This window comes from Pongo abelii, chromosome 5, assembly GCF_028885655.2.
Source record: "Pongo abelii isolate AG06213 chromosome 5, NHGRI_mPonAbe1-v2.0_pri, whole genome shotgun sequence".
NCBI classification, from domain to species: domain Eukaryota; kingdom Metazoa; phylum Chordata; class Mammalia; order Primates; family Hominidae; genus Pongo; species Pongo abelii.
In genome coordinates this window covers 76239527-76251981 of record NC_071990.2, presented here as the reverse complement: position 1 = coordinate 76251981, position 12455 = coordinate 76239527, and the positions used below count along the sequence as shown (strand labels likewise).

The 12455-nt window shown below is 34.0% G+C and overlaps 1 protein-coding gene across 12 annotated transcripts in view; it reads right to left on the bottom strand.

Moving 5' to 3' along the window:
• SENP6 (SUMO specific peptidase 6) overlaps window positions 1–12455 on the bottom strand; it is a 113484-nt gene that overhangs the window by 71805 nt on the left and 29224 nt on the right. For 5 of the 12 annotated variants that reach the window (XM_009242011.4, XM_063724870.1, XM_002817073.5 and 2 more), the window contains 3 exons: window positions 10317–10462; window positions 9233–9337; window positions 3344–3364 (listed from right to left, as the gene is read on the bottom strand). In XM_009242011.4, coding sequence (XP_009240286.4) covers window positions 3344–3364; window positions 9233–9337; window positions 10317–10342 — 152 coding nt within the window. In that variant the 5' untranslated portion in view covers window positions 10343–10462. Of the gene's footprint in view, window positions 1–3343; window positions 3365–9232; window positions 9338–10316; window positions 10463–11126; window positions 11164–12455 lie in introns of those variants that run through there. The other 7 variants (XM_063724873.1, XM_063724871.1, XM_024248378.3 and 4 more) reach the window with 3 other exon arrangements.

Below are 12455 nucleotides of genomic sequence, written 5' to 3'. Positions count from 1 at the left end.
GAACATTTTCTAGGTTTCTGATACAATACTCATTCTGTGTCTTACCTATCACAACCCCAGAATCAGCCATTTCTCCAAATTCCTTTTAGTGGAGAGTGGTATTTAGAAACCAGGATCTGGACACCATTTCTGTTTTTGTTATGGTTGTTTGCCTTGCTTTAATGATAGCTCTTTTTATTAATTTTTCCATTATTATAAAAGATGGCCAAATACATAAATTTCTATGAAAATGAATCAAGTCTTATTTATTTTACAGTTAAAATTCATTATTCCTATTTAACTGATAAACCAGTTTAATTTTCAAGATGTATTAAAGTCTCCCACAATTGTATTCTATTGTTTTCATTTTTTGAGATGGCGCCTTGCTCTGTCACCCAGGCTGGAGTGCAGTGGCACTATCTTGACTTACTGCAACCTTCGCCTCCCAGGTTCAAGCAATTCTCAACCTCCCGAGTAGCTGGGATTACAGGCGCATGCCACCACACCTGGCTAAATTTTGTATTTTTAGTAGAGGCGGGCTTCTACCATGTTGAATTTCTTGAATTTTAACTATTCTAGGGGAGGCTTTACATTTATTTGTTATGTTCCCATAAACTGTGCCTATTACAAAATGTGCTCCTTTATCCTGTCTACTGCTTTTAATCCTTAACTCCATCTCCCTTGTTATTAAAATTCCACTCATGCTTTCTTTTTGTTTGCATCTCTTGTGGCTCTAAACTTACTTTCCCATTGTTATTTTAGTATGATGCTTGTAAACAATGTAGTATAGCTGGGTTTAATCAAATCAGCATGTGTTTTATTAAATATACTGACTACAGTTATTATAACTACTGATAGGACTTGTTTTCTTTTCATTTTACTCTATTACTTTCTATATTTCTATTTATGTTTATTATTTCATTTTGTTTCCTCTTTTCTCCTATTATTATACAACACTGTTTGCACAACATACTCTTTCGCTTCCTTACTGAATTTAACAAATGAATATAGTTACCTTCCCTCTCAATGCTTATTACAGTTACCAAGGTTCAAATGATTTCCTCAAGCAAATTATATCCCTAATGGGATGAGACCTTCAAAATCTTTTTATTTTTCCACCTTAACCCTCCCAATCCCCACCTCCCCCGCCAAAAAGATTGGTTGTACCTCTGTCTTTCTACCTCCCCAGCTCCTAGACCTTGCTGAGATAGTTTTGAGTACTTACAGACTATTATTGATTTTCCTTTGTAACACACCTCTATTTAGAGAGGAACTTGCCCAGCCTTAACTGACTGCCACTGATTTAAACTTCTATTTATGCCAAATTATAAACCAAATGCAAAAGACTGTGTTTAAAAATCTCAAATATTTATCAGGTAACAATACTTCCCTACCTTAAATGCTCTGAAAGCTTCTATCGCACTAATATAAAATTCAAATGCTTCAGATCACCTTACAAAGCCTTTTATGACCTAGGTCACAGCCAGTCTCTCCAAACCCATCTCATAACATTGTCTCCTTTGCTCTCTAAACTCCAGCCTTAGTGGCCCCTTTTTTCTGTTCTTTGACATGCCAAACTCATTCTTGGATTAGTAACTTAGCACAACCTCTTCCCTATCTGGAAAATCCATTCTTATGATCGTGGCACTGCCAATTCCCCATTTAGTCTTTAGTTAAATGTTAGCTTCATAGTAAAGAGTTTCCCTGAATATGCAATTTAAAGAAATCATACTGTCAGTCTATCACATCAACCCATTACACTTCTCTACATGGAAATTATTATTTCATGTTTTACTTGTTCAGTATCAGTTTCTGTCCCATAAGAATGTAAACTACAGGACTGCGGGGATCTTGTCTGCTTTGTTCATCACTGTATCCTTATGCCTGTAACAGTAGGTTCGATAAATACTTGGAATGAATAAAAGCGTATGCCTAAAAGGCAGCATGTAATCAAAAATATATTTACCATTTCAAACAATTGTAGAATCACTGCTGTCCATGTCATCACCAAGGATGGTAATGCTGTCAAAACTGAAGCACTGGCCACCATGCCCATGCAGAGCCATCACATAACAATTCAAAATATTAATCTAATCCATCAGCTGATGTACAAATGTCAAAATTCAGGCATTTGAAAGGCACTATAGACTCGTTTTTTTTTTAACTGATTCAACAGTTTGGTTGGAAATTAAAAATAGCTGGACTTTCCAGTTTGTTTACTGTTTTACTACCTACACCAGGCCAATTATTTTATTTTTTTTGTAGAGACAGGGCCTTCCTATGTTGCCCAGGCTAGTCTGGAACTCCTGGGCTCAAGAGATATTCCCGCTTTGGCCTCCCAGAGTGCTAAGATTATAGGCGTGAGCCACCTTGCCCAGTCCAGAGAAGCTACTCTTATGGATACCCACTTTAGAACAATTATGATCATTTTACTTTGAAATGTTCAAAGAAATGTGTTTTCTTAAACACTTTTCCATGTCATTTATACCATTCAAATATCCTCTAACGGAACAACATGTGTCTGCCAGTGTTCTTACAAAGAGAACAAATAATGATAGAAGACTGATCACAAAATTCTCTTACAAACCTTTCAGTCAGAAGAGAATACACTTGATGTTTAAAGTTTTAACTCTAAGCTTAAGGTGTTCTAATACATTTCCCTCCCCCTCCCCCAGTCTATTAAAGCATAAGAACAAGAGTATTATCACTAAAATATAATGACAAAGATTTTGATGATGTAACTGAAAGCAATTTTACTACTAAAGCATTGAAATAGTCTTTTAAAAGAAAGTAGTCACTTATTAGCATAAATATATATAACCATTATAGAAAAATGTACATTCAGAATGAGCCTCAAATACCACCTATATAAGCCAAATACCATGTTGTACTGTCAACAAGTTTCCTTTTATTATAGAGAGTAGAGCTGTGGATACTATAGGCTGAGAAGGGTCGGGGAGGAGAGGATGGAGAGAGGTAGGTTCACAAATACAAAATTACAGCTAGACAGGAAGAATGAGTTCTCACTTTCTGTGGCACTATAGGGTGAATATGGTTAACTATAATTTATGTTTTCAAAAAGCCAGAAAAAGGGACTTCGAATGCTGACAACACAAAGAAACAAAAAATGTTTGAGGTGATGGATATACTAATTACCCTGATATCATTACACGTTGTATACTTGTATTGATATATTACTCTGTATCCCATAAATATGTACAATTATTACATGTCAACTAAAAATTTAAAATTAAAAAAAGCTTTAATTATAAACTCTAATTCAACAAATATTTTTCAAAACATATAAATAATTTTATATTTTACCACTATATCCATGCTCTAATTTCTTCAATATTAAGCTTACCTTTCTTTTCGGTCCAGACTGCTTAAAACATGAAAAAGAAAAAAAATGTAAGAGGCAAGACCTCATTGTTGATATATCACTGTAGCTACAGTAACTATAGTCATTAAGGCAAAACTATAATGTGATCGACTTGTTTTAAATACATTATATATATAATATACTATGTTTTGAGTCATGTCTAAATTGTTTTTTGATTTCTGTCAATATACAAAATAAACAATCTTTTTAGATATTTAACAGGAAGATGAATACACAAAAATATTTTAAAAATCTTGAAAGGGCTTCAACTATCAAATACTTGAAGATACGTCATAATACAATATTCCCTGCTATTCTCTAAGGATCCTTTCCAAGACCCCCAATGGGTGCCTGAAACTGAGGATAGTACCGAATCCAGTATACCAAAATGAAGCATTGGTAAAAACATTTCATAAACAAAATGGGTGTCAACCACACTTTCTGATTACATTGCCAGAAGACGAGCAAATGTTTTTGTGAGCACATGGGTTTTTTGCTCTGTATACTACACCTGGTTTTATTATATGCCCGAGAGTGTTGCTACATAGCACAAGAGTTAGCCTGTCCTTTCATGTTTAATGCCAAATGGTACCTCCTTTGTACTTTTATAAATAGTATGTACTTCCCTCACCTGAACATAATTCTCAATATCTGAAAAATTCAATAATGATATCATAGCAAATTTAGAAACAATCTCAGTATCTACTAATAAGGGAATGGTTAAATCAAAACCACAAATAAGGAGAAGACTACTGCTGTTACAGAAATAGTCTTCAAGAAACAACAGCAGTTCCTAGAAGTTATAAAATTTTTATTGGTTCCGGACTGATCCTAATATCAGGTATGATTATTTCCTTTGGAGTAAGAAAAAAAAATTTTTAAGGCTGAAATTTTTGCACAAAGTCTTAGATTAAATATGGTATATGATTTGGGACACAAGGAAAGGCCTATAATTTAAAATCATGGCTTCTTATCACAAGTCCAATGTATAAATGTTCCACCCTTCTCCATAGTTCATGAAAACTCCAAAAACCTATTAACATCAATTACTCGAGAATGAAATTATATAAGCCCTCAATTAAGAATAAAATGAGATTCATGTCTAATATTATTTAACCTTATTATAAAAGGAATGAAATATTTGGAACTAACCGTAAGCAAAGCATAATTTACAAAATCCCCAAATTCCTATATCAATTCTTATACTCCTATCATGTGGAGTATGCAACTAAAATACCAATTTAATCCTAGCAAATGAAGAAAAAAATATATAGTAACTTGTTTTTACATGAATGCATTAAAAAAATACAAATGTTAAAAAAATTTTCAAAAGGAAAAGAATCATTATAAATGTACATTAATATATCTGAAATTTTATCTTTGCTATTAAAAAAACACATAAAATGTTAGATAAATGACAGAAAAACAAGGGAATATAATCACATCCCTATTAAAGAAGCGAAGCAAAATATAAACATAAAAGTTTAAATCTAGTCTGTTCTATCCTATGTATTTATTTCTTATATAGCTGTATTTCCAGAAAAAGTAAAATGAAAACCAAAAGTTAGGCATTAATACCTAATGTAGCCACTTCCAATTCTATACTGCTGTGCCCAAGAAATAAGAACAGTTTAGTACTATCTTGTTTTTGTTTTTGAGATGACAGGGTCTGGCTCTCTCACCCAGGCTGGAGTGCAGTGGCACAATCACAGCTCACTGCAGCCTTGATCTCCCTAGGCTCAGGTGATTCTCACACCTTGAGCAGCTGGGACTACAGGTGTGCACCACTATGCCTGGCTAATGTTTGTATTTTTTATACAGACAAGATTTCACCATGTTGTTAAGGCTGGTCTCGAACTCCTGGGCTCAGGCTATCCTCCTATTTTGCCCTCCCAAAGTGTTGGGATTATAGGTCTAAGTCAACCACGCCCAGCCTCTGTTGTTTTTTATACTCACCTGTACAGAGGAAAGGAAATAGATAGAAAAACAGAAGTAGAAGAAACGGGTTAGGTATAATACTTCCCAATAAGCCAAGAGAGTTAGGAAAAGGAAAACAGTAAAAAAAAAAAAAAAAAAAAAAAAAAATATATATATATATATATATATATACACACACACACACACAAAGACACACACCAATGCTCATTTTTCTTATCCTTGAGAAAAAATGCATTCATTATAATGTATCTGATTAACAAGTCATGGCATTCTTACAGGTACCTTCAATATGTGTTTTTATCAAGTCCTGCCCTAGAGTTGCTTACATGTTAAAATAAAACATAAAAAACGGTGAAAAGTCATTATTAGTAATGTAGGACTTTGTAAAAATGTCAATTTACATTCCTGTTGGACTATTTCATACAATACAGAAAAGAAAAATTACCTTCGATTAGTACTATAACTGTGGCCTTTAAAAAAAAAAAAGAAAGGAAAAGAAAGAAAAGAAAAGGAAGGGAAAAAGACTAATAGATAAATTCTGGTATCAATGACCTCATTTACAACTTCAAAAATTCTCTCAAAATGGGCCAGGTGTGGTGGCACAAGCCTGTAATCCCAGCACTTTGGGAGGCCAAGGTAGGTGGATTATTTGAGGTAAAGAGTTCGAGACCAGCCTGACCAACATAGTGACACCGCATCTCTACTAAAAATACAAAAAAAAAAAAAAAAAAAATTAGCTGGGCACGGTGGCACACGCCTGTAATTTCAGCCACTCAGGAGGCTGAGAATTGCTTAAACCTAGGAGGTGGAGGCTGCAGTGAGTGGAGATCATGCCACTGCACTCCAGCATGGGCAGTAGAGCGAGACTCAGTCTCAAACACAAAAAACCTCTTAAAATGGTGCTTTTCACTAATAATTAAATATTACTTATTCCAGGAGCCCATATTCCTATTTATGAATTATATATGGTTTCATAGACATCCATTTCCCCCTAAGGGTGGGGGGAGACTTAAAAGATAAAGATAAAGACTTAAAGATAAAGAAATTCTTGTAATTCTTATAAGGTTCTTAGAAGTCTTTTTATCTATACTTAATAAAAAGTCAAAAAATGTGAAAGTGTAAGTAAAACATCAACCCATAAAATGTGTTGTTTCAACAAGTCAGATTGAAGTTAGGGGCAGGGATGGTATGAACTACAGACTTTTAAATTTCTGCATTTTTTTTCCATACTTCTCTATCACTATTAGTGTATAAACAATCTATCTTTTAAATATGAATTTAATTAACATTTGCAATAGCAGTAAGAAAATAGATTGGAATCTTAATTATGTCCCAAAGACTAGCTAATCTAATGTGATATTTTAACAAACTTCACCATTCTGTTTAGATAAAAAGATGTAAAGCACTCGTTCCCATATTATTACTAAAGAACTACGAATTACTCAGATTTTAGCAGGTCTGATTTACTTAAAAGACAAGATATACCACTCACCCCAAGAATACACTATGTATGAATTACCAGATGGATGGCTTTTGTTTTCATTTCAATTATAAGACTTGAGACAGGTGCAGTGGCTCAGGCCTGTAATCACAGCACTTTACGGTGCTGAGGCAGGACTGCTTGAAGCTGGAGACCAGCCTAAGTAACAAAGCGAGACCACGTCTCTACAAAAAAAATTTTTTTAAAGTTAGCCTGGTGCGGTGGTGCATGCCTGCAGTCCTAGTTACTCAGGAGGCTGAAGTGGGAGGACTGCTTGAGACCAGAAGTTTGTGGCTGCAGTGAGCTATGACTGAGACACTACACTCCAGCCTGGGCAACAGAGCAAAACCCTATCTCTATAATTAAAAAAAAAAAAAAAAATTAAGACTTCAGAAAATAAGAAAATTTAGGAGAAGCTGTAAAAGCCAATGTGTTTACCCTCACCTGAAGTCTAACAATTGTGCTAAATCCCTGGAAGCAACAATCTTAGTTAATGCCTTTCTTTGTGCCTTTGAAGACGTGATTCCTACTGCATGCAGTTTCTTCTTCTACCTGGTAAACTCAAAAACTCCTTTAATGTTTCCTTTATAAATTCTTGTTCCCTTCTCTGTAGTTTTACTACACATATTTTGTATATCTCTACTGCTGCCCTAACCATGCATGTAATCATTTGTTTACTCGTCTTTCTGTACCCTAATCAATCTCTACTGCAATCAAACTTGAGCTTTACTGGTAGGGATTTTATCATATTCATCTTTATGCACTCATCTATGCCTGGTATGTAGCATAAAATCATTCAATGTCTTTGAAGGAAGAAAACCGAAAAACTCTCAATGACTTGTCTTTGAACATCAAAATCTTTTTAGTGACAGTCATACTGCAGTTGGAATAAGAAAAGCTTATTATACAGAATAAATAAAAGACAGATGTAAGTAGAATCTGTCCTGCTGACTTGTTTATACAGTTTTCTTTACTGCCCCTAATCGTTACGAATTTTTCAATCAGGATTATTTCTTAAATACAAATTAACTCAGGTTGTTGTTTTTAAAGAAACATTTTACCAGTATAAACTAGTTCATATTAACTGAATCTAATCTTTTATGTAAATGAGCGATAATACACATGCAAAATGTTATAGGTGTTGAGACCTAGAGTAAAACAAATCGCAACCCAATTTCCAGACTATTAACGGTTTTTTTTTTTTAATATTACCAGTGAGGAAATGAGGAATGGAGAATAGGTCACTAGTAATTCCAAACTAACAGACAACTTCAAAAGCAAAAATAATGTAATAATTTTGGCTGTAAATGAATCACCTAAATTGATTATAAGGTTTAAATTAGTATTTCAAACTTAGACTACATTATCAGAATATTAAGACAGCTTTATCAGCAATGGTTTCTATTAGTATGATCAGTGCATGAGAATGTGTCTACTCTTTTTCTCTTCCCTAATTACTCTCCTTTTATTGTTTATTCTCATGTTTTTGCCATATGTAGGCCAGAGAGCTTGATTTGTTTGTGTACTTCGCAGTAGAGTAAGCCAATTTTTGGTCTGCACAGTAATTTGCCCTTTTAAGTTTCTCAAGCATCTTATGTGAACACTATTTGATACAATAATATATTTAAGGCAAAAAAAAAAAAAAAAGGTTGGTTTATCATAAAGTATGAGGTTACTTAACATTTTTAAGTAAAAGATCTGATAGCACATCTATGTAAACAGAAAAATATTGCAAGGTTCAGGACGTGTCTTCTAAATGAGGAGCAGTCTAGATTTTACATTTTTAAAAAATGAAGAACAGCATCTAAAATATATGCCAAATTTTTAAAAGTTACTAGTTATAAGGAACTGTTTATAATGCAATAAACAGATGATTTATTTAACTCTTTTAGCCTAAGAATTTCAGTCAACTGAAAGGTCATGTAACATTCCAAAAATGGTTCCCCAAATGTTACTTTCATTATTTCGAGTCAAGCAGTACTTTCAAGATCAATGAGAACTCCTAAATCTAACTACAACCACAAAATAACATTTTCTCCAACATTTAAAACTAATGTGACTTGTTTTGATGCTATGAACTCTTATAAGCCTTATAAAGAAAGTATGGTATTAACTGTAATTTTACTCTTCAGAGCTAAACTACCAACTGAAGATATCTCAGTTAAACACTTTAAGGTCAATACTGTAAATCAGTTTCAGTATCATCTAGATTCTCTGGATTATAATGCAATAGAATGGGTCTTAGTGAAAAATTCTCTATTTACAGAATGTGATTACTCAAAAGCAAATATAAAATAGTATAATTTCATGTCATGAATTATTTCAGAGATATATCTCTCTACAGACAGTGAAAACAGTAAGGTTTCACAAAGGAAAAAAATGGTTAAAAAAAGTGAAAACCTATTGAAGAGGATGCCATGTATATACTAACCAAAGACAATTAGAATTCTTACCTTTGGGCTGCTGTTTTTACTACTGGTATCTGTGCATGAGCATGATGAAAACGTCTACCATGAACTACAGTTCCAGAACATAATGACGTATTTTGCATATTTTCACTGCAGATTCAAGAAACAAAAAATAACTTGAACACGGAAAAATTATATACACATTTATAAAAGAAATCTTTTAAAATCTGAACAACACACAAAAACCTTTACCAACAACAACAAAAAATTTATGGATAAACCCAATTGTCTTTTGGGAGTTTTCCATTTCCTGAATTTGTCTTTCAAATGTTTCCAATCCAATTAAAGAAAATTTTAAAAATAGCAGATCACCTGAGGTCAGGAGTTCGAGACCAGCCCAGCCAACATGCTGAAACCCCGTCTCTAATAACAAATACAAAAATTAGCCGGGCATGGTGGTGGGCATCTGTAATCCCAGCTACTCAGGAGGCTGAAGCAGGAGAATCACTTGAACCCGGGAGGCGGAGGTTGAGAAAATTTAAAAAATAAAGCAGAATACTAAAATAAAAATCAGGAGTCCTAAATACTATTTCTGATTTTGCCACTGACTTGAAAGTTACTGAGCTTCTATGTACTTCATTTGTCTATGTATAAATTGAGACAGCAGAAATAAAAGTGACTTTCAACCCTATTTCTGAGTTGCTACTGATACCCAATCCTACCAATAACAGTGGTTCACTATTGTAAAAAGGAGGAATAAGAAATTTTTAAGTCCCCTATTGAGACAATCCTGATTAGTGTTTCCTAAAGGAGACATGACCACACCACTCTATTGTGCTTCTTTAAATATTATGACTGAGATTCTACTAAATGTATGGAAGCAAAATCATGAGATCCCACCCTAACAAACTATTTCTTGCAATGTTTTATTCAGAAACAAGAGACACTGCAATCAATCCTACTCCTAAGAGTCAAAGCAAAGAATCCACCTACTGGGACCATGCTACTTCTTGGCCCTATTGACAAATTCAGAAGGAAAGGTACAGGTTGGGCCTATTAGCTTCTAAGTTTTTGGTGTCAAACTCTTCCTTTATCTTTTCTGTAGGAATGTGTGGTGAAGTGCCTATACCTCAATTTCTTATTGTTGCTCAACATGTTAAGTCCAATTGGGTTGCCCTTCAAAGTTTTAAAACTTTCAGACTTGTTTCGTCTTACATATGTCTTCAAGATGAATTCACCAGAGCTATTAGCAACAATTTCAGATCGGCGATTTAACTGTAAAAAAAGATCCAGAAATATGAGTCAAAAATGTGATAATCTATCAACAACTATTTGAAAACCATTTAAAAGTAGTAAAAACATACAGCTATTGGGAATGATGGTCGATAGCATTGGCGTGGATTTAAGAATAATTCAACTGCCTACTTTTTTTGCCTAAAGACTGCAAATTTGTAGGAACATGGAGGTTTATTGTATTACTTTCTTTTCATGTAAATCTCTCCAAAGATATTTGAGACAATTAGGGTAGAGGATCTTAGGATAGCTTTCTCCAGAGAGTAAAAAGTAAGCATTTCCCCTGCTTATCAGGCCTTGCTGCTATCTGGAGAACACTACAGCCAAATACGGCAATCGGCTGTCATTTCAACTTGTGTTTTTGTATAAGAACTTTTGCCTTAGTATCAAAGTTTCTGTACAGGCAGAAATTGATACTTTATACTTCAATAGATGCAAATAATAATATAAACATATCAGTAACAATCACTTTAGAGAGATCACAGTATATAACAGGCAAAAGGAGCAAAATAAATTTGTAAAGATTCCTTTATCATACAATTATAAAATTACAGGACACAATTTCAGTTCCCAGAAAATTCAGAGACAACTGTTGAATTAAAATACAACATATAAATTATTTTAGAATCCTGGCACATCTACTCACCTCCTAATTGTTTTGATTTTCCATCATTTTATTTGTGCTCCTAATTTGGTAATCTACATCAAATTACTGGGAGGAAATAAGGTGTAAATAAGTTTTTAAAAATTTATGGCTGATTATCTCACAGATTAGAGTACTCCCATTAATAAAATCATGATGATATATTCAGTCTGGAAGTCCCTAAAACTTTAAATCCACCGCCCTACCCCAGCCTAAGACAGTTTTCCAGGTAACGCAAGCACAGCATCAAGAGAACTACTGTGAATAGATGAATCCATTTGTTCGAAAAGAGATCAAATGACTAGAAAACCAATTACAAACATGGACCTCACTGATGTCAGACCTGCAACTATAAACATTATTTGTAAAGAAACATCAGTTTACAAAGGTTCAATAACACTGCATTTAATAATAACAAAATGTAGCTATTTTCAGAAAACTGCTAGTGTCATATACTATGTGAATTACATCATCTCATATAAATCTCATGACAATTCTAGGAAGTAGACAGTTATTGGCAAGCCTAGAGTTTGCTATTCTGACTGGTTAACATAGGACTTATCCAAAAATACTACATAGTAGTCCCCCTTTATCAATGGTTTTGCTTTCTGTGGTATCAGTTACTAACAGTCAATTGTGTTCCAAAAAAATTTTAATTTAACTACTCCGCTATTAGTAGATACTAAGATTGTCTCTAAAGTTCTGCTAAGGTATCACTTAAATTTTTCAGAGACTATGAATAATGCTCAGGCAAGGGAAGTACATACTAATTCATAAAAATGCACCAGGGCATAAAACATGAAAGGACAGCTTAACTCTGGTACTATGCAGCAATGCTGTGGGGCATATGATAAAGCCAGGTATTACTGTCCGGAGTGTTTAAGAACCCACACGCTCCCAAAAACAAAAACAAAAAATATCTGCCTGTGTCCTGGCAACACAATCAAAGTGTGGGTGACAGTCACTTGTTTATGGAATGGTTTCATCAATGCTTCAACCTAGGATATATATCCAGTATTCTCTGGGGTCTCAGTCATTCACTGGGAGTCTTCAAGGGGGCCTCCGGAGATCAATCTATGAAATACATTTATACAAAATAAACACTGATACAGGGATCAGCAAACTTTTTCTGCCAAGGGCTAAAAGTAAGTATTGTAGGCTTTCTTGATCATATAGTCTCTGTTGTATCTACTCAACTCTGTCCAAATATTCAAATCTGTTGTTGTAGCACAAAAGTGGCCATAGACACTTTATAAATAAGCATGGCTGTTTTCCAAGAAAACTTCACTTACGGACACAGATTTGAGTTTTATATTATGCTCACATGTCATG